General features: G+C 44.0%; 1 protein-coding gene across 1 annotated transcript in view; it reads right to left on the bottom strand.

The window, feature by feature from the left end:
* The window catches only part of SLC24A2 (solute carrier family 24 member 2), a 219,735-nt gene that overhangs the window by 47,905 nt on the left and 152,945 nt on the right, over window positions 1-18,885 (bottom strand). Inside the window, exon 6 of the mRNA XM_081104263.1 lies at window positions 13,851-13,901. Coding sequence (XP_080960389.1) covers window positions 13,851-13,901 — 51 coding nt within the window. The remainder of the gene's footprint in view (window positions 1-13,850; window positions 13,902-18,885) is intronic.

Below are 18,885 nucleotides of genomic sequence, written 5' to 3'. Positions count from 1 at the left end.
TATTTCTGAAGCTGTCTCCCCCTCCCCCCCCACCCCCTTCCCCCCAGCATCAGGTCTGGCAGGGATATTCTGCTAGTCTCCTAGCTCATCTTCCCTGCCCCCTTTACCTTTCCATCCCCAGGCTGACCTCATCCCGGCATCCTTAGTAATCAGTCAATCAGATCATGCCACTCATTTCTCTGTGCAAAATCCGGCAGTGGCTCCCCAGGTCAGAGTGAAGGCCAAAGTCTTCACAAGCACCTGTAAGTTCTATCCAGGGAGATGCATCGAGACCACCCTGCCTCCCCCGCCCCCTCGCCTAGCTCTCCTGCTCCAGCCGCGCTATTTCTGGGAAACACTGTGCACTATCCCACTGCACGGCGGTGGCATTTGCTGGTGCCTCTACCTGGAATGTTCTTCCTCCAGAGATCCACTGGGCTCCCTCTCAACTCCTACAGGTATTTGTTCAAACGCCACCCTCTCCTTGAGGCTTCTCCGAGCAGCCCGTTTACATTTGCAGCGTCTCTCTCAGCATTTCCTATCCACATTTATCATCATCTAACAGACTACGTCTTTATCACTCTTCATCATTTGTTGCTTTCCATCAGTAGCCACGTCCCAGGAGGACAGGGTTTCCGTCAGTTTTGTTTACCATCCTATCCTCAGCACCCAGTAGGACTCAATAAATCCTGGTTGTGGTTTCCAGGCAAACAGATGAGGTTGTAACTCTTTAACATGCTCCTTGTTGGCTAATGACCCAAAATAGGTCCTTTCAGGTCTACCCAAGTGCGGCTGAGAGTCCACAGGATCCCAGGCACTTTCTGGAGGTAAACAGGAGAAAATGGGGTGGATAGACATTCACATTCCAGAGGCGGGAGACAGGGGCGCACCATCATCCCCGGCTGCACATCGCCTGGGCCTCCAAGGTGAGGGCTGAAAGGAGCCTGAGTGTTAGAGGAGGCAGCGCGGTGAGCAGGGCAGAGAGCAGAGCAGGAAGCTGGGCTTGGGCTCTTCCCCCTTTAGTAATACGCTCCTCATGGTCAAGGCCGAACTAAGGCCCAACGTGCAGCTTTCTCCATCGATTCCCACACCCCTCCTTCCCAGGTGGAAAGCCATCGTCGTTCTCATGGCACTTGGACTGTACCCCTGTCACAGCCCTTTTCTCAGTTTGCTGCCCACAGGTCTGAGTTCCCCACCAGAGGGCAGGCTTCTCTGGGGAAGGGCCTTCTCTCTGCCATCTTTGATTGCCCAAAGGAGTGTCTTGGAATAATGACTGGCCCATCACATGCGCTCACTGAATTGCAGTGGAGCTCCCTAGGGAGTCCGAGCCTTCCTTTAAAGTCAATGCAAATGACAGACAAGCTTCCACTCTGCAAATATTAACCAAGCCTGTGCTCTGCACCAGGCAGCGTGTGGTGAGTAAGGCAGACCCAGGGGGTGCCCTGGTAGAGTTAACAGCCTAGAGCCAGAGCCAGACAAGAGACAAGGACTTAAGATTCATGCTCTGATGGTGGGGCCCTCCCGCAGGGTATCAGAGAACAGTGAAATCAAGAGCTACCTCGCAGCTTGAAGGAACAAACTCCTTTTCCATTCTATAAACTGTCCACGTAGGGCAGCTGATTCACCTAATGGAATCTGGTCTGATATTTATTCTTAAAAGCTAAACATTAAAAATAATAACTTCATCTTAAACAATAAACTCTAAGAACATAGAGTTCATTTATCCTTACATCTATTTTTGAAGTACAGCCTCTAAATTATTTTTTCTAATTTTCGTGAAGCATCATGGAAAACCATTTATTATAAGACTACAGTGATATTAATGGAAATGAAACTAGTGCTGGCATGAAGCATTTTGTAAACTGTCTTTAGTAAATGTTTTGTGAATGTGCCACCTAATAAAATGATTAACATAATTTAATTGCAGTTATATTTATAGACATAATCAAAGGACTAGTCCCTTTAATTAATATATATATATATATATATATATATATATATATATATATATATAATCTGTATCTTAAGTGGTACCCAAACACATCATATAATGAAATGAAGCAGCCACATTTCCCTATTAAGGATTTTAAAAATAATTTTCCATAATAGCCTTTGGAATCACGTGTAAAGAGCAGATCTGTCGACATGTGAATTGGTTCTAAGATCTCTCCCAGCAGTCACTTTATCATTGGAAATAGAGTGTTTTCATAAATATTTTGGAAGATTTCCAATGCTTTTCGAAAGTTGACATCTTAAAGATCAGTATTTTGTTCTTTCTTCCAATTTCTTTCCTCTCCAGGGCCTTTGCCTAATCCATCTTCTTCTATCTTCACTCCTTCCCTTTCCCCTCAGCATAGACTCATGGTCAAGTCTCTCTCAACTTTCTCTTGACTGCAGATTTCCTGCTGATGCTGCCCTCTCACTGTCCCTTCACAGTGAGGCTCTGGAAGAACACAGGTCTATGCTGGTACTTCCGTGTCCTATGGTTCCTTTTTTCACTACTTATCTCTGCGTCTGGCATTTGTCAGCACAACTCCACTAAACCTTCCCTCGGCCACCTTTGCCTCCATGTGATTGGCTGTCCCAGTGGCATCTGATATTCCTCACCCCTCTGTTTGAAATCCTCTTTGATTGTCAAGGTCTCTGGAGAATGCGTCTTCCACGTCACTATTCCTCCGGACTCCCTCCTTGCTCTCTCTTCCTCATTCCTCACATTCTCTCATAGCACCTAGTGGACCACTAACCTGCACAGTGACGATTCCCAAATTCAGATCTCTGGCCCAGGCCCTCTTATCCAATGAACTTCTGAGCATCTATACTCGGAAGTCCCTCTGATGGTTAAACTCAACATGCCTCAAACCCTACCCATCATCTTTCTTCCTAGGGATTGGCTCTGCTGTTTGGATTTTTATTTTCCAGCCAACACTCACTCTCATCCAATAGTTGCCACATCCCTTTTGACTCTACCTTTGAACACTTTAGATCCAACTTTTCCAGCCTGGATGTGGATTATAACCTCTTAGTTGGTCTCCCAGTTTTCAATTGCATTGCAAGCATTCATTCAATGTATCCTTCACAGGGGTTGGAATGCCCCACACTTCTTATTTGCTTGTGTTATTCCTTTTAGACTCTGCTTTAGGCATCTTATCTTTCAGGAAGCTTTCCCTCAGCCCCATTTCTGGGTGAGGAGAGTACCCTGGCCCGTTTCTCTACAGCGCCCTGATCCCTAGCCTATCACAGCAGTTATCACAGAACCTCAGAGGCATTTTACTGGCCATCTCCCCAGCTAGTCTGTGGGCCCCTCATGGACAGGGATGCTGTTTTTCATCCATCCATCCATCCATCTCCAGTGCTTCCTTCTTAGGCTGGCCCTCAGGAAGTGTTTATGAACATAACAACATTAACACACAACAAAGAAGGAAGTGTGTGTGTGTGTGTGTGTGTGTGTGGTATGCATGGAGTGCCTGCTGCGTGAAAAGCTATTCAGTTTACTTTCCCTTTAGGGGCAGAGGAAGAAGGAAGGGCCAGAAGCACGCTGCAGGAAACTCACAGATTCCCTTCTTGGTTAACGCTGTGATTCAGTTTCCAAAGTCTAATAGTGTTTACAGTTAATGTTGTCTTTTTTGAGACTCTGGTTTTAAAAAAAATAGGTAACTTAATCAAGATCAGGCAAAACTGGGATATTACAAATCAAAAATCCTCCCAGCAGGTGTCAGATGTAACACACACTGCCTCAGCAACAGGGCCAATGCACTGACCTTACCTGAGGCCGGCCCTGCTGGAGAGCTAGTGCTCTTTCTCATTTTAGGTCACCTGCTTTGCTATTTTGGGAACTTAATTTTCTGAACAATTCTATCTCATATACACAGATACAAATGGCTCCCACACAGAAATTCTCAAAGGGGTTCGTTTGATCTCAGCTTAGGAGCTCAGAGCCAGGCAGGGGCTGCCAGATAAAAGGTTTGAATGGACGTCTTCCTCTTATTCCCATCCCCTGCACCCTGAGGGAAATGAATAAAGACTCACTTCACTAAGGCAGGTCTCAGATCCCAAGATTTGCCAACATTGAGCTCCCATACCACCTATTGGGTGCAAAGATCTTTTCTGAGTCAGTTTGTTCGAGCCCATTTCTTGGGTATGTCTCTTCAAATGCGTTGTGATAATATCTAGTAGATTAATAATCTACTCATTTGGGCAGAGTTTTGATTTGTTCACAGCACCTGGCAAATCGTACGTGCTCAGTAAATATGTGTTGAATGGTTACGTTGGCTTTTATGTTAAAAAAAAAGGAACTTAAAAAAAACCAGTTTTCATATGATGAGTCTATCTATTACCCAATTGTTTATCGTGATGCAAAGTGGAAGGTTTTAGATTTGGCTAACAGTTATTCAGTAGCAGCCATACTTCATGTACATGCATCCTGTCAGCTGGATGTCACGTGTCTGCAAATTGTCAGTTAATCTGACTTTCTATATTGTTTTTTTTGAATCCTCAACTTTACATTGCAAACAGATGACTGTGTATCTCACTGGAAACGTGGGCTTGTGGCAGAAGTGTGAACACGTGCTGAGAGTTCTTAACTAAATGACTGAAGGATTAGGCCCCTGACTAAAATGAAATGATTCGGTTCAGTTCAGATTTAATCAGAAGAGAAACTTACCATGCTTAACTGAACATGCCAGCCTCCTGGTAAAACATATCCCACTTTTTTTAAAAAAGAGAAAGCTTCATGGGGAAGGGGGGAGAGTTATATTATCCTTTATAATAAAGAGCTAATATGCTAATTAGACCAAACCGCAGAACAACCTTCCAGACGAAGCTGGAGCTGCGAGGGTCGGCCAAGGCAGCTGGGTCTGCAAGAGCCGAGCCCCTTGCACTAATTTCGTGCACTGGGCATCTAGTTAATATATAATAACAGTATTCAAGTATGACTGATGAAGGCAACTTAACATTTTCAGCTCTAGGGGTGTCAGAAATAGACAAAAAGAAGCACCCACAATGTGCCTTCTGCGGCCACTTAACACCGTGTACATAGGCAATGTGGCCAAAGCTGCCTTTGTTTGCCAGGTCTAATCTTTCTGCTTTTACTGCTGCCAGTTGAGATCATGGGAATAAGATGCCATGAGTCTGAAAAGCTGGATGTATTCTAAGTAGAAGACTTCCTGGGTCCTGGTTTTCAGGAAGACCATGGATTTACCCACACAGCTGGTTTGGTCTTTCTGACAGATTTGATGCTGGTTACTAGCTGGTTAGTCTGGTTATGCACATTCACTAGGCTGCTGTCTTCCTAAGACCCATACTTTTAAGAATACATCTCTAAAAAGTAATGTGGTCAATAGCTGGTGAGTTAAATATATATATATATATATATATATATATATATATAAATTTTTTTTTATAAGGCCCAGCCTTACAAAAAGCACTGGTTCTCAAGAGCCCAGAAAAATCCTCTAGTTATGGGAAGCTGGACTGAATGAGAGAAACCATAAGCCTGGAGTGAATGAAACACGACATGGCATTGGAAATGGTGTCTGTGCACAACGGGGCTCTGGGCTGGTAATTGGAAGGTGGCAAGTTAACTTGCAGTGCACCGCTCAGACTTTCTGCGGGGAGTGGTCTGGGTGTAGGAGTGCTCACGCTGCGGCGGGAATTGGATAATCTGTGAAGGAGGAATTGCCTTGTCATCCAATTTAGAGAGGACAAAGACTTCCACCCTAGCTGCACCCCGGCTTTAAATTAACTTTGGTAAAAAGTCAGGTTTCTAAAACAAGTAAATTAGAAGGTAGTTCCATTACAAAGGCTTATCTGCTTTGTAATAAAGCCACTTTGAACCTCTGTTCAAAGAGCTCATTTAAATTTGTTTGAGGGAAGTGTAAGTTGGTACAATTCCTTTGGAGGGCACTTTGGCAATATCTTTCAGAATTTGAAATGTGTATATCTATTGGTCTGGTATTTCCTTGCCTCCCCCCCAACCCTTCACTCTGTACATTGGTACCATGGGTATGTCTAGGAATTTGTTATACACATCATCTACTCAGTAGAGTTTATTATGTGGGTAAAGAAGATGCTCATGTAACACTGTTGTATTAACTAGAGAAAGAAACAAAAATGGAAACATCCTAAATGTTCATTAACAGGGTACTGACGGAACCTACCATGGCAGAGCCATGCAGCGGAATACTATGCAGATGCTAAAAGGAATGAGGAGATTCTAAAAGTGCGCATATAGAACATCTCCAAGATATACTGATAAGCTATTTGATCCAGTTCTTTATTAATATAATCCATTAGATAGTTCCTGTGAAGCAGACATTTAAAACAAAGCTAAGTTCCTTTTAGTTATAGCTTCCTGTTTCTCCAAATGCCCTGCATCCTATCCCTTCCTCAGTACATCTAGACCAGGGGTGGGCAAACTTTTTGACTCAAGGGCCACAATGGGTTCTTAAACTGGACTGGAGGGCCGGAACAAAAGCATGGATGGAGTGTTTGTGTGAACTAATATAAATTCAAAGTAAACATCATTACATAAAAGGGTACGGTCTTTTTTTTCAATAGTTTTATTCATTTCAAACGGGCCTGATCCGGTGGGCCGTAGTTTGCCCACGGCTGATCTAGACCATTTTCCTTCCTCCTTTGAAGTACAAGCCAATCACCTCTACCACCCCTGCTCCAGCTGACTTCCTTGTCGCTCTTCCCATGTTCCTGAGGATATGGGAACCCAGTTCACAATTTTTCTTTTCGCCATTACTCCTGTCACCATCCTTGGTAATTTTACACGGGTGGGCCCTGCAGCGCTTGGTTCCTCACCGTCCTAACCTACGTGCTTCCAGCTACTCTTTCCTCCAGCTTACCTTACCCACCCACTCCTGCAGCCAGGCCCTACACCTCTTCATTAGCAACAAATGCACCACTCCCCAACTCCTGATTGGAAGCATCTCGCTTTCTGTCCATCACTTTTTATCTGTCTGCTCCAACAACTCTTCAACCTCACTGGTCAATAATTGATGCTATCACCTGTTCACTGCCCTCTTTTGGAAAAGTTTTTCTGTTGGCTTCTGGGATGCCTTTTCTCCTGGATTTCTGCCCAACCCAGTCTCCTTTGCTGGGACTCCTACTTCTTCCCAAACTCTAAATTTTGGAGTATCTAGGGTCAATCCTTGGACTCCCCTTCCCTATTCATTAGCTAGGTATTCTTATCCAGTTCTGCAGCATTAAGTCACACCTATGTTGTGTGACTCACAAATTTATATCCATAGCCCTGACCTCTCTCCCAAGCTCCAGACTCTATATCCATTCCCTTTTCCACATCTCCATTTGGGTATCTTATAGGTATCAATATCCCTTTCAATATCCCTCACAGAGTCTTCCCCATCAACATATAGTTATACAAAAGTGTTATTTCTCTTTTGTGGAGACACTGCATGTTGCTTATCTATTATCTATTCCATTTTCATTTTCTAATGACATAATACTTAAGTTATTGGGGACAGCAAATAATCCAATGTAACAAACTTACATTTTCAAGCTTCCTTGAAATTAGGTGTAGTCATGGAACTGAGTTTTGGTCAATTTTACTGGGAGGATCTAAAGCAGTGGTTCTCAACCGTCTGGCCCTTTAAATACAGTTCCTCATGTTGTGACCCAACCATAAAATTATTTTCATTGCTACTTCATAACTGTAATGTTTCTACTGTTATGAATCGTAATGTAAATATCTGATATGCAGGATGGTCTTAGGCGACCCTTGTGAAAGGGTCGTTTGACAGCCAAAGGGGTCGTGACCCACAGGTTTAGAACCACTGATCTAAAAGGAGGGCCCCTTAAAAATAAGTCAAATCAGCTGGGGAAAATCACTTTGGCTTGTCCTCCTTCCAGGAATGCAAATGTGATGGCTGGAGCTATTCCACCAGCCATCTTGGACCATGAGGTGACCTTGAGGTTGAAAGTCAAATACAAGGATGGTGAAGCAGAAGGATGGAAGGAGCCTGGGTCTTGGGTTATTGTGGAGCCTCCACCTCTGCCATGTATAGCCTGCCTCTGGGCCCCTTTTACTTGAGAGAGAAATAAACTTCTATTTGACTTAAGCGACTTTTTAAAAAATATATGTATTTTATTGATTTTTTTTTACAGAGAGGAAGGGAGAGGGATAGAAAGTTAGAAGCATTGATGAGAGAGAAACATCGATCAGCTGCCTCCTGCACACTCCCCACTGGGGATGTGCCCGCAACCAAGGTACATGCCCTTGACTGGAACTGAACCTGGGACCCTTGAGTCTGCAGGCCGACGCTCTATCCACTGAGCCAAACCGGTTAGGGCTTAAGCCACTTCTAATCTGTATTTTCTGCTATATATAGCTGAACCTATCCTACCTAATAGATCAGTGTATATAACAAAATCTCATCCATTCAAGCATGGATTAAAACATGTGAAAGCCACAGATAACTGTTTTAGGACTACATTTTCAGAGAAAACATCTTGAGCAATAAAAAACACTGTTAAGTGGTATTCCAAACTTCAATTTTTCTTTGAAAAAGTACTGGATTATTTCACTGCAATTAAGAATATCAAATGACTGGCTAGACTAGGTGACTTGAAAATGCTTTTGCTTCTTTGAGATAATGGGGTTTCTCAAAACTCAGCCTAATTTAGGCCCCCATGATTTATTCGTGTAAGACTATTAGTTTCTCAGCTTGGTAAAGGGGCTGTTGGTTTCCATGAAACAACAGTGTTAATTTCATTAAGGGAAAGATCATTATAATTTTTTCCTCTGATATTACAACTTTTTATATATTTTTTTCCCTTTTACAAATGAACAAAAATGAACTTTTTTAAATAGTGGAGAAATTATTTTTCTGGAATGGCTTCTGTTAAGTGTCAATAAGTTTAGGATAATGCATTGCAAGCAGCTTTCCCCATACACCACTTCTTTACTAGTCAGGATTTCTGTTTATCTACCTACCTATATGTTTTCATGAACATTTATCTCCAAAGAACAAACATTAATGGCTCTTTTTAATGCCATTGGTGAAAAGGTCTCTTCTCCTTTTAATTTATCTTGTTCTATTGCATAAGTTTGTTGTCTTTTCAACTAGTTTTTTATATTTCCATCTAGAGTAATTTTAGTAAGGGAGCCAAGTTCAATGTATTGAGAATTGTCCAGCATGACAATGGTATGACATTTGTGTATTTGCAGATGAGATGTAAACTATGGGTTATTAACTTTAGGTAAAATTGGAGATTGCTCTTCAAAGAATAGAAGGTATCACCCCATGAGGAGATAGGAGGATGGCTGCTTAGGTAGAGGGATCTGAGGTCACCAAAAGACTATTTCTGGAGTAATTGGCTTGCATCTCTGGAAACCTCTTGCTGCAGAAGAAAAATATAGTCCTTGGGAGGAGTGACGCTCACTAATCCAGCAAGTCTAACACAATGTCTCGTACAGAGCATGTGCTCAGTCACTATTAAGTGAGCACATTAGTATCAGGTGGCTGGTGAGGTAGTTGCTATCTTGGGAAGCAGGACTGAGGCAGTGGAGATGCCTTCTGCTGAGCTCCCCCAGCACCTCGGGTCTGTGCATCTCACTACTCACCTCTCTGCCTGAGTGCCCCATTAGGGTGCGAGTTCTTTAGGGGAAGGGCTGGCTTTAATCTCCACAGGCCCTGCACCCAGTCTAGTCCCTGGGGTGTACTGTATTGTCGGACATGGCACTAACCGTGCATTAGGGAATGAATGAATGAATGGATACAATTCTGATTGGCTTGGGGTGGGAGAGGTGGTTGGGTGTGGCCCAGCCAGCTGCTGCAGTTTAGGTTCTAGGAAGGGACGAAAAGTGCCCTAAAGGGCAAGAACAAATTCTGCAAAAATGTCATAATTTTATTCAGTGCCCAAGAGTGAGTATATTGTTTTTATTAAAATAACCTTTTTAGCCCTAACCAGTTTGGCTCAGTGGATAGAGCGTCGGACTGTGGACTGAAAGGTCCCGGGTTCGGTTCCGGGCACATCCCCAGTGGGAGTGTGCAGGAGGCAGCTGATCGATGTTTCTCTCTCATCGATGTTTCTAACTCTCTACCCCTCTCCTTTCCTCTCTGTAAAAATCAATAAAATATATATTTTTAAAAATAACCTTTTTAATAAAGTGTTCAAGTTAAGGGTTTATCTTTTATCCAATAGCTCCTTGCTCATTCCATGATGTCCTTAGTTTGTGGTTCAAACCTTTCCCTTCATGTGGTTTTCCTTCAAGCCTTTTTCCCCACTCCCTGTACTGCCGCCAATCTAACCTGTCCTCACTCCACCTTGTACAGCTAACCACAGGGGGTCCGGGAGGGCAGGGCTGGATCAACCCAGTCCTGAGTTCAGGTCCTACATCACGACTTACTACCTCTGAGTTCCAGAGCAAATTATACTTTGCTTCTCTGAGTTTTGGTTTCCTCATCTTAATAAAATACTTCTTTGAGCTTTGGTTTTCTCATCTTCAATGAAATCTACCTTGTGGGATCATTATAAGGATTAAATGACATAAAGCCCACAGCACTGTACCTGGCAGGTGGGAGGCACCCAGGAAAGGTGGGTGTGCCTCCATCCTTTTATCCCTCTCTGCCTGGAAGGTCAGTACTTACCACTCGTCCTTCCCCAATTAACTCATATCTACTGATTGTTTGAGGCCCAGTTCAAAGATCACTTTCTCCACAAAATCTTCTCCCCAGTTGAAAGCAATCTTTCCTCCTCCCGTAGTGTGTCATCTTCTTCTGAATATCTAAGGTATTTAACCACTTTCTTCCTGGTGGCTAAGTGATTGCTGTGTTTTATCTCTTTGCCTGTCTACAAGTCCCATGAGGGTCACCTGCCCACCTTTTAATCCTGTGTTTCCCCAAAGGACCCAGCAGAGTAACCTGCATACAGTAGGTGCTAAAATAATGAACTGAATATGTGCAGAACAGTTTTCTATATTTAGGACCTCACCACTCAATTTCCCTTAGGGTGGGGTGGCATATATAAATCCACTTGAGTGGGAAAAAACCCTCAGGCCTCATTGCCAGTAGCTGACATCATCCAACATCCAGGGAATTCCCTGAAAATAGTTACAAATAATGACTAGTCCCATGGGCATTTACGATAAAGCTCTGCTCAAGGGGTAGTCACATTCTAAGATTCTAAGATTGTGAAAAGAAATGCTTAAACAAAGGTGGGTATTTCCTGAAGGCTGTCTAGTCCACTGATACCCCAAACATCTTCATCTTCATTACACTTCCTTACATTGTACAACATGGAAGTGACATCAATCCCAATTATTATTATTTGTACTGGCCCAGGGAAGCCCCTAGAGTCTGCAGGAATCCTGCATGGCAGTTGCCAGGTCTGAGGTTACTGAGCTAGTTCTGAGTATTTTAGATGGGATCCCAGAATCAGGTGTAAGCCTGGTTTGTCACGGAGGCAGCTGCCAGAGGGTGTGGTTTGAAGTGTCTCCAAATGGAGACCTGCTGTTCCAAGCATCCTTTCTAGGAGTGCCCGAGGGGGACTGCGGCGTGTTCCGAAGACTCATCTTTCAGAGGTTCCCATTCCAGGGGAAAGAGAACACCTTCTCCGGCCTTTCCAAAGCAGTCTACACCAGGCTTCCTGGAAGAATGGGCTCGATAGCCAACGAAGTCTGCGAAGCACTGCAAACTCCGTTCCTTTTGACAATGCGTTCTGGGCTGCAGTGCACGGTACCCCTGAGGCTCTGATTCCCCTGGTAAAGAACCTATTTAACTTAGAAGCTCTCTCACTTACTTAATGAAATCAATCTTACTTTCTTGTTTTTTTTTTCTGGGTTGTTACAAGATTCCTATGGACATCACATGAAACTAGTATTTCATAGAGCACACTTTAAAAATGCTGCCTTCATTACTATTAGCTATCTCCGTGATGGGAATAAATGTTCAGTTAAGAACAGGACACAAAGAGACATGCATGAAGGGAGAGGAAAGTCAAGAGAAGAATAAGAAGTGTTTGAGGCGACCCTTGAGGCCCCCGAACACAATGTCACAGTCGTGCCAGGGTCCGGGCCAGGGCCAGCTATGGCCATCACTGCAGACATTACTTTGACTTTGTTTCCCTGCCCAGAAAGCCCAGACATTAGCAAGGGCAGTCATCAGACTGGAAGTAGCCATTTTGCATCTTCATGTGATCTGGTGTAGGGAGGAAGAGAAAGGGACGCTTGGGCAGCAACCCTTGTTCAAATGGATGTGGAAAGAGGAAAGAAACCAGGTAAGAGAGAAATGAGGCAACTGAGGCAATAGGGAGGCAGAAGCTCTGGCCATGGGAACCTAAGGGTGGAAGGCAAAGGACAGGAGGGGGTAGAAAGTGAAGGGTCGTGACAGGTCAGGTAGGAACTAACAAACGTACCTGCCACCTGAGCCACGAAACAGAGGCTTTGGGCTGGGGAGATGCTAAGTCAGTGAGTCCCAGCTCTGGCTTCTCAAGCCAATCCCACTAAGAGCCAAAGTGGGCTGAAGATATGGAATAGAAAGAGCTGGGACAGGTGCCTGCCTCTAAGGTTTGGGTTGTCTTTCTTGGCGCTCAGTGGTGGGACACTTATTCCCATAGGTAGTTCCTGCTGTTGGGCCCTCACTGCCCCAAGGGTCTGCATTTCCCCAAGTTGTGGGGAGAGCCCTGGGGTGACTACAAGAGGGCCCAGGCTGAGACCCCAACCCTGTTGCTTTAGGAAACATCACAGTGGCTCTGAAAGCACAGGGATAGCAGGAAAGGACCCATGGGTAGTGCAGAAGCCAGAGCAGGGAGGGGCTGTGAAGGGCTTCCTCTTGCTGTCAGATGTTGCTTCTGGCATGCAGAGCCACTGGGAGATCTATGGCAAGCTAAGGCAACTTCGAAATGCTAGAGGCTGAAAACAAGATATGCAACCCATTTGGGAGTATCTCTCACATTGAAGGATAAAAATAGCTGATTCCCCTTCTAGGGGTACCTTTGATATCTTATCAATATCAGTGTAAAAGTCATGTAGAAACCCCAAATGTTTTTATAACTTACACACATTGTTTATTATTCAGTGAGATGAGGAAGAGGGCAATAGGACAAGTCCCTTTATAAGAATGCAAACTTTCCAAATTGCTGTTCCATGGTGAACTAATCCCAGAACAATGATCAACTGGGGCAAAGCTGTGCCCTGGGATAGTGCCTGGAATTCATTAGTAACTACATTTAAAAATAAATCCGTCATACTCCATTTGCCCCAGGGAAATGGTTAAAATGATATGCCAGAGCTCGTAGGGGATGAATCTCAACATGTACAAATCTACCAGCTGGAATGCTGACTGACCCTGGTCTCTCAGAGTAATGACTTTGCTGAGTCAGCAGGAACTGTGGGAGCTGAGGACATGAGCCGACAGCAGCCCTGAATCAGAAACGGGTCTCTAGCTGGTTTGGGGTCCAGGAGTTACTTTAGGTCGCTATTCCTTTGTGTAAATCAGAGTATCTCCAGGACATAAACCCCTCTCTGAAATTAAGGGCATGCTGTAAGAGGAGTGTTGGCTGGACGTGTTTCTCTACATTGTCGTGAGCATGTGGAGGAAGCAATGCTGACACAATGGGTGTGTGGCTGTGTTTACGCTGCCGACACCATTTCTCTGATTGGTTCCACAATCACAATGGATTGGATCTTTTGAATGGAATAACATGATTACCCATGGTATTGCACATCTCCAATTCCAAATGAACACGATGGCAAAAACTAGACGAAAACACAGAAAGAATAATAACTCACACAATGTCACAGAAGTCATGCAAAGAGGGAGAAAATGACTTTAAAAAAAATGGGCAAGCAACAGACACTAGAAATAAAAGAAAGCCAATGCATACAATTCTAAAATCATTCTTACCTTCTTCAGTCATTGTGTCATAATATTTTAGTTTTCCATATGATCCAAGTTCTACAACATCACAGTAAAAGACACAAAAATAAGGAACGAGCTATAATGCAAGAACTTTGTTTTTACACATTCTTAATTAATCAGATTCAGAGTTACTGTCAAACTCCTCAATCGTAACTGTATAGAGATGTGCAAACACGGGCCATGTGGCAGACAGTTTTCACGCCCATCTTCAGAAATCACTGAAAACATACTATTCCACTGCGGGTAGGATGTCTGCATTACAGAACAGGGCACAGTGATTTTCACATCTGATGAAACAAAATACTCGGCAAAGGTAACCCCACACCAGGTCGACCCTAGCCCGATAATTTTTATAGATAATTTTTATTTTCACTCCAAGAGAGAGGCTGAATGAGAACAAGGTCCGGGCCCATGGAGGCCGTGCCGTGGGGCAGCATTCCCAGAAGCTCATGTCACAGTCCTGCTGCAACAGAACAACTTCCTAGAGACTGAGGAAGGCTACCCGGGAAAACCAAAACTGAAAAACCAGGCCCTAAACTTCCCTTTACATTCTCATCTAGCATTTCAGACAGAAAACACGGAGTACTAATGGTGCAGCATCCTGGGAGGAGCTGTGAAAAGTGCAGAGTGCTCTGGGAGGAAGAGAGAAGCGTATTTCCAGGGAAGACCACCTGGCTCAGACAGGTGACAGAGCTGCCACAGCTCCCAGACCGAGGCATCGCCCGCTGCTGGTGGACTGCAGGCGGCAAGAGGTGACCAGCAGCCTCTGGGTGCAGATCGCCAAAGGCCTGGCTGTGATGGAAACCACTGGCAGAAAGCCAGCTGTTCTGAGTCAGCTGGTGGGAGTGGCAGCTTGGGTGGGGGAAGAGATGGGGATGTGTCATTTCTTTCTTCTTTCTTCTTCTTTTTTTTTTTTTACTTGTTCTAAAATAGAAACTTTATCTGAAAATTCCAGATTTCTAAAGCAACCTTTGTAAGCAGGTAAAAAAATAAAATTTTTCTTGTTGTGACAACACTCTCCCAATACACTTCAAGCAATTAATTAGACTCAAGAGATATCCCTGTGGTTCTGCAGAAAGCTTCCATGGCTCATTAACTTGGGCCGCCATGGAAAACCCACATATGAATCATCTAGTAATGGATGGGTTTTGTGTTTGAGATGAAAGCTCCAGCTTAAAACACAGTAATATTCTTCTAGTTTATATTTATATTAGACATTCTTTATCTATCCTTTTGCCATGTGCCTAAAATTTTACCTAATGCTGTTTTAACACACCAATACGAAATTATGCTTTTGGGAGAAAAATCACCTCATCTTTATGTTTCTACAAAAAGCAGCCTATTCTGGATTTTGTAAGACGCATCACAAAGGATGCAAATGTTTCAATAAAAAATTGAATTTTGTGTAAATAACAAGGAAGTTTTTTAATGACTTCTGGGGATTGCCGTCAGTGAAATGTACACTTTTTTGGATTTTAAAAACAGCAGCCTGTTACATGCATGGCATTGCACAAGTTTGGAATTGGTAAATGATCTAAATAGCTTCATAAATATTAAACATGCTCATAATGGCTTTACACAGTGTGTGTGTGTGTGTGTGTGTGTGTGTGTGTGTGTGTGGTCTTGCAATAAGTGGATGGATTATATCAGCCAACTAATTTTTTAACCTCTACTCCTTCCCTGAGGTAAAACAGTAGAATAAGCAGCTGGCATAATCTATTATTTGCTCAGGAAACAGAATGTGGGTGGCTCTGTGTTTGCAAAATCGGGCGTAAAGCATATCCTACAGTGAAGACGCACTGTTGCATTTTATGAACCTTTTCGATGCAACCTCTGTACTCACACAACTGTTTCCGAACTGTCACACATCCGCTTGTGGCAGAAATGATTATGCTTTGCCTAGTCTCCTGTGGAACCAGGTATAAGTCAATACAATTGTATTCTTTAATTATTTTACTTTTGTGTTGTCAAAAGTGGAACTGTTTGTGCCTGGCATCGCTCACACATTCTTAATGCTGTGACAACGTCTAGATTGTTTCTGAGTTGCTTCCTTGGATGGTGAATGGGACAGAGGGACAAGAACTGAAAAGAACATATCAAAATGGGCTAAAAATGGTGGAAGAGAAGGAATCAGAGTAGTGAAAAGCTGAATAACCATAGGCAACATAGCAACGCAAAGCACAGTGAGGAAGGAGGGCAAGGGGGCAATACCTGCCCAGGTGAAGGGAACTGTGTTTGTTGCCCACGAAGGAGAAGGCAGAGGAGAGTGTGAAGAGAACCAGCCTGCTAGAACGGGGTCTTTCACACCGACAGCAATGGGATGGTGGGACGGTGAACTCAGGGCTCCGTGTTCTCAAGGGGACAGGGCAGTATCTCCAAGAGCCCAGACGCTCTCCCCTGAACCAGGGCTTCAGGGGGTGCAGGAAGAGAGGTGTGACAGGCGACTAGGATGAACACAACATACACATGTCAGTCAGAGCACACGGTGCACTTACGGCCTATGGACACCTCGTGGAAAGTGGTCTCAGCCACTGTGACTTCCAGTCAGCACACTCCCCGTGGAGAATAACTGAGGCACCTGTAGCATCACTAGATTAGGGTTCAAACTGGTCCTAATCCAAGCTGAGTTTCTTTGGGATCGGAGGGAGGAAGTGAGGGAGTTCAAGAGAGTGCCGTTGAATACTACCTAGCAACGCCTATTATATCAACTAAGAGGCAGCCAGGATCAGAAGAGGGATGAATCACTGGGCAGTTTCTCCTGGGTACCACTCGGTGCCTCTTCTCTATAACATTTCCCTAAGAAGGCCACACAGCCTAAGAAAACATTCCAGAACCCAGTGGTTTGGGATGAACCGTAAGCTGATCATGAATGCTGCCTATCATGGCGACCACACTTGCTTCCATGCCATTTGGAGAGCCCGGGGCCATAGGCATCCAAGCTCCCAGCTCTCTAAGAAGGGTGGAACCTTTGTCATTCCTCAGTCCACTTCCTTCCAGGTATTGTCAGCAACATCACTACCTGGCTTTAAGATCCCTTTGAGTTCTTGTCCATACTTCATAGTTGATGAGTTAAGGGAAGGGTTTTGTCTTTAGTCTCAAAGAATCTTGAGTAAGAACTAGTTTTGTTGGCTCCTAATTTTCCTTTCTGAAGGAGAGTCTGGATACAGATTCCTTCTTCCAACACTGACTTTCTCAGCTCCACTTTTGAGGTCTATTGCATTCTCAACCTCTTTTCAGCAAATCTCCTAGATAGGAGTAGCAGAAAAATAACTTCTCATATTTCAGGCCTCAAAATTCTGACAAAAAAACCACACACACACACAACACAAAACAGAGTCAATAGAAGCATGTATGCTTTCCATTTAAGTAGAATGGAAAGTAGATGTAGAGAAATCAATGAGAGTAAGTATTTATTACTTAAGTGGCTGATGGAGAAAAATATGATTAACTTGTATTGTTGTTTTTTTAAATAAAATAATTGCTTTATTTTTGGTATTGGTTTGAACTGAACGTGAATACCTAAAAATTAAGGCTTTCTCTGTGCAGACAGTAGCTGCTTGGTAATGACTAATACCTATCAGAGAAGTTTGTATAGCTACTAGATTGTATCACACCCACGGGAGGATTATTTTCAGTAGTGAGTGGAAGTTGAAAATATGGACTCTGAAGCTAAGGTGTACTTTTGAACCCCAAATCTGCTACTTATTAGCTGTGTGACTTTGAGCAAATTGGTTTGACCTTCTGATCCTCCAGGTCCTCAGCTATAAAGAGGCATAATTGTATGTACCCCCAAAAATCGTGGTGGAGAGTAGATGAGATAATGACACCCACCAAACAATCGATAATGAGCAGCTTTTTTATTGTAAGCACCACCAAGAAGAGTAAGGGAGAACGCAATGGGCCATGGAGCAGAGCATTTAGACAACTTGGTATTTTACACAGGCTTGATAAAACAAATTCTATACTACTTATAGAGGTTTTAAATAGATCACTGTTGTTCGGCAACAAAAGATATCTGCCATGTTGGGAAAGATGCTTAAAGGAAATTTCTCCATCAGTCCTGCTCTTCTAGTCTCAGGTCTATGGGGAATATTAAACCAAGAGCACAACCATGGGAGCAGGATGTGACAAGTGGACTCTTCATGCATCTGACCACCACTTATCCAGCGCTGGACCTAGGCACCTTCCCTTCTCATATTGGCACTCAAGCCTGTCTCTCGAACTGCACTGTCAATATTTTGGCGGCGGAGACCCTATTCCTCTCTAGGTCCCTCCCAACAGAACCTAGAACAGTGCTCTCCTCATGTTATGTGCTCCCCTATACTTTTAATGAAGTATGCAAACGCACAGTCTCAAATGACAGTGAGGTTTAGGGTGCTTTGGTTTGCTGAACTTCCCTGGACTTGCTGAAGCCAGGAATACAGACACTGAGTCTGAAGCTTCTTGACTGTTGACACCACATCATCACTATCAACGTTAAGAGTGCTCCTGAGTGAGACAGACAAGACAGTCAATCCGAAGTGTGGCTTTACTGCTGATAAGTTGGGTGATCCTCTCTGAGCCTCAGTTCTTTCTTTTGCCAAATGGGGACAAGAGCAATACATACCTATTCTTAAGGCATTTTTTTGATGATCAGGTGAGAGCATGTCTATTAAGCACTTTGCATTGGGGTGCCAAAGACAGCATAATAATAAAAGGCCAAGAGGCGTCATGACCAAAACGACCAAACGGTCACCATGAAGTGCATGGAGCGCCTCTTGGTCCCTCCCCCATGGCCCACAGGCTCCAATCGCAGCCAGACTGGTGGCTGGGCGGGGCTGTGAGCATTGCGGGGTGGCGGGTGGGTGGGCAGGGCATACGCGGGTGGGCGGGTCTGCACGATTTTGTGTGCTGGGCCTCTAGTCCTATAAAATAAAGAGCTAATATGCTAATTAGACCGGATGGTGGAACAACCTTCAGGAACGACCAGTGGGCGGGGCTGCGAGGGCCGAGGCAGCCGGGGCTGCCAGGGCCAAGCCCC

The sequence above is a fragment of the Myotis nattereri genome, assembly GCF_964212035.1.
Source record: "Myotis nattereri genome assembly, chromosome: 12".
Lineage (NCBI taxonomy): Eukaryota > Metazoa > Chordata > Mammalia > Chiroptera > Vespertilionidae > Myotis > Myotis nattereri.
Note: the sequence above shows the minus strand (reverse complement) of the source record. Positions and strands in the feature narration are given on the sequence as shown.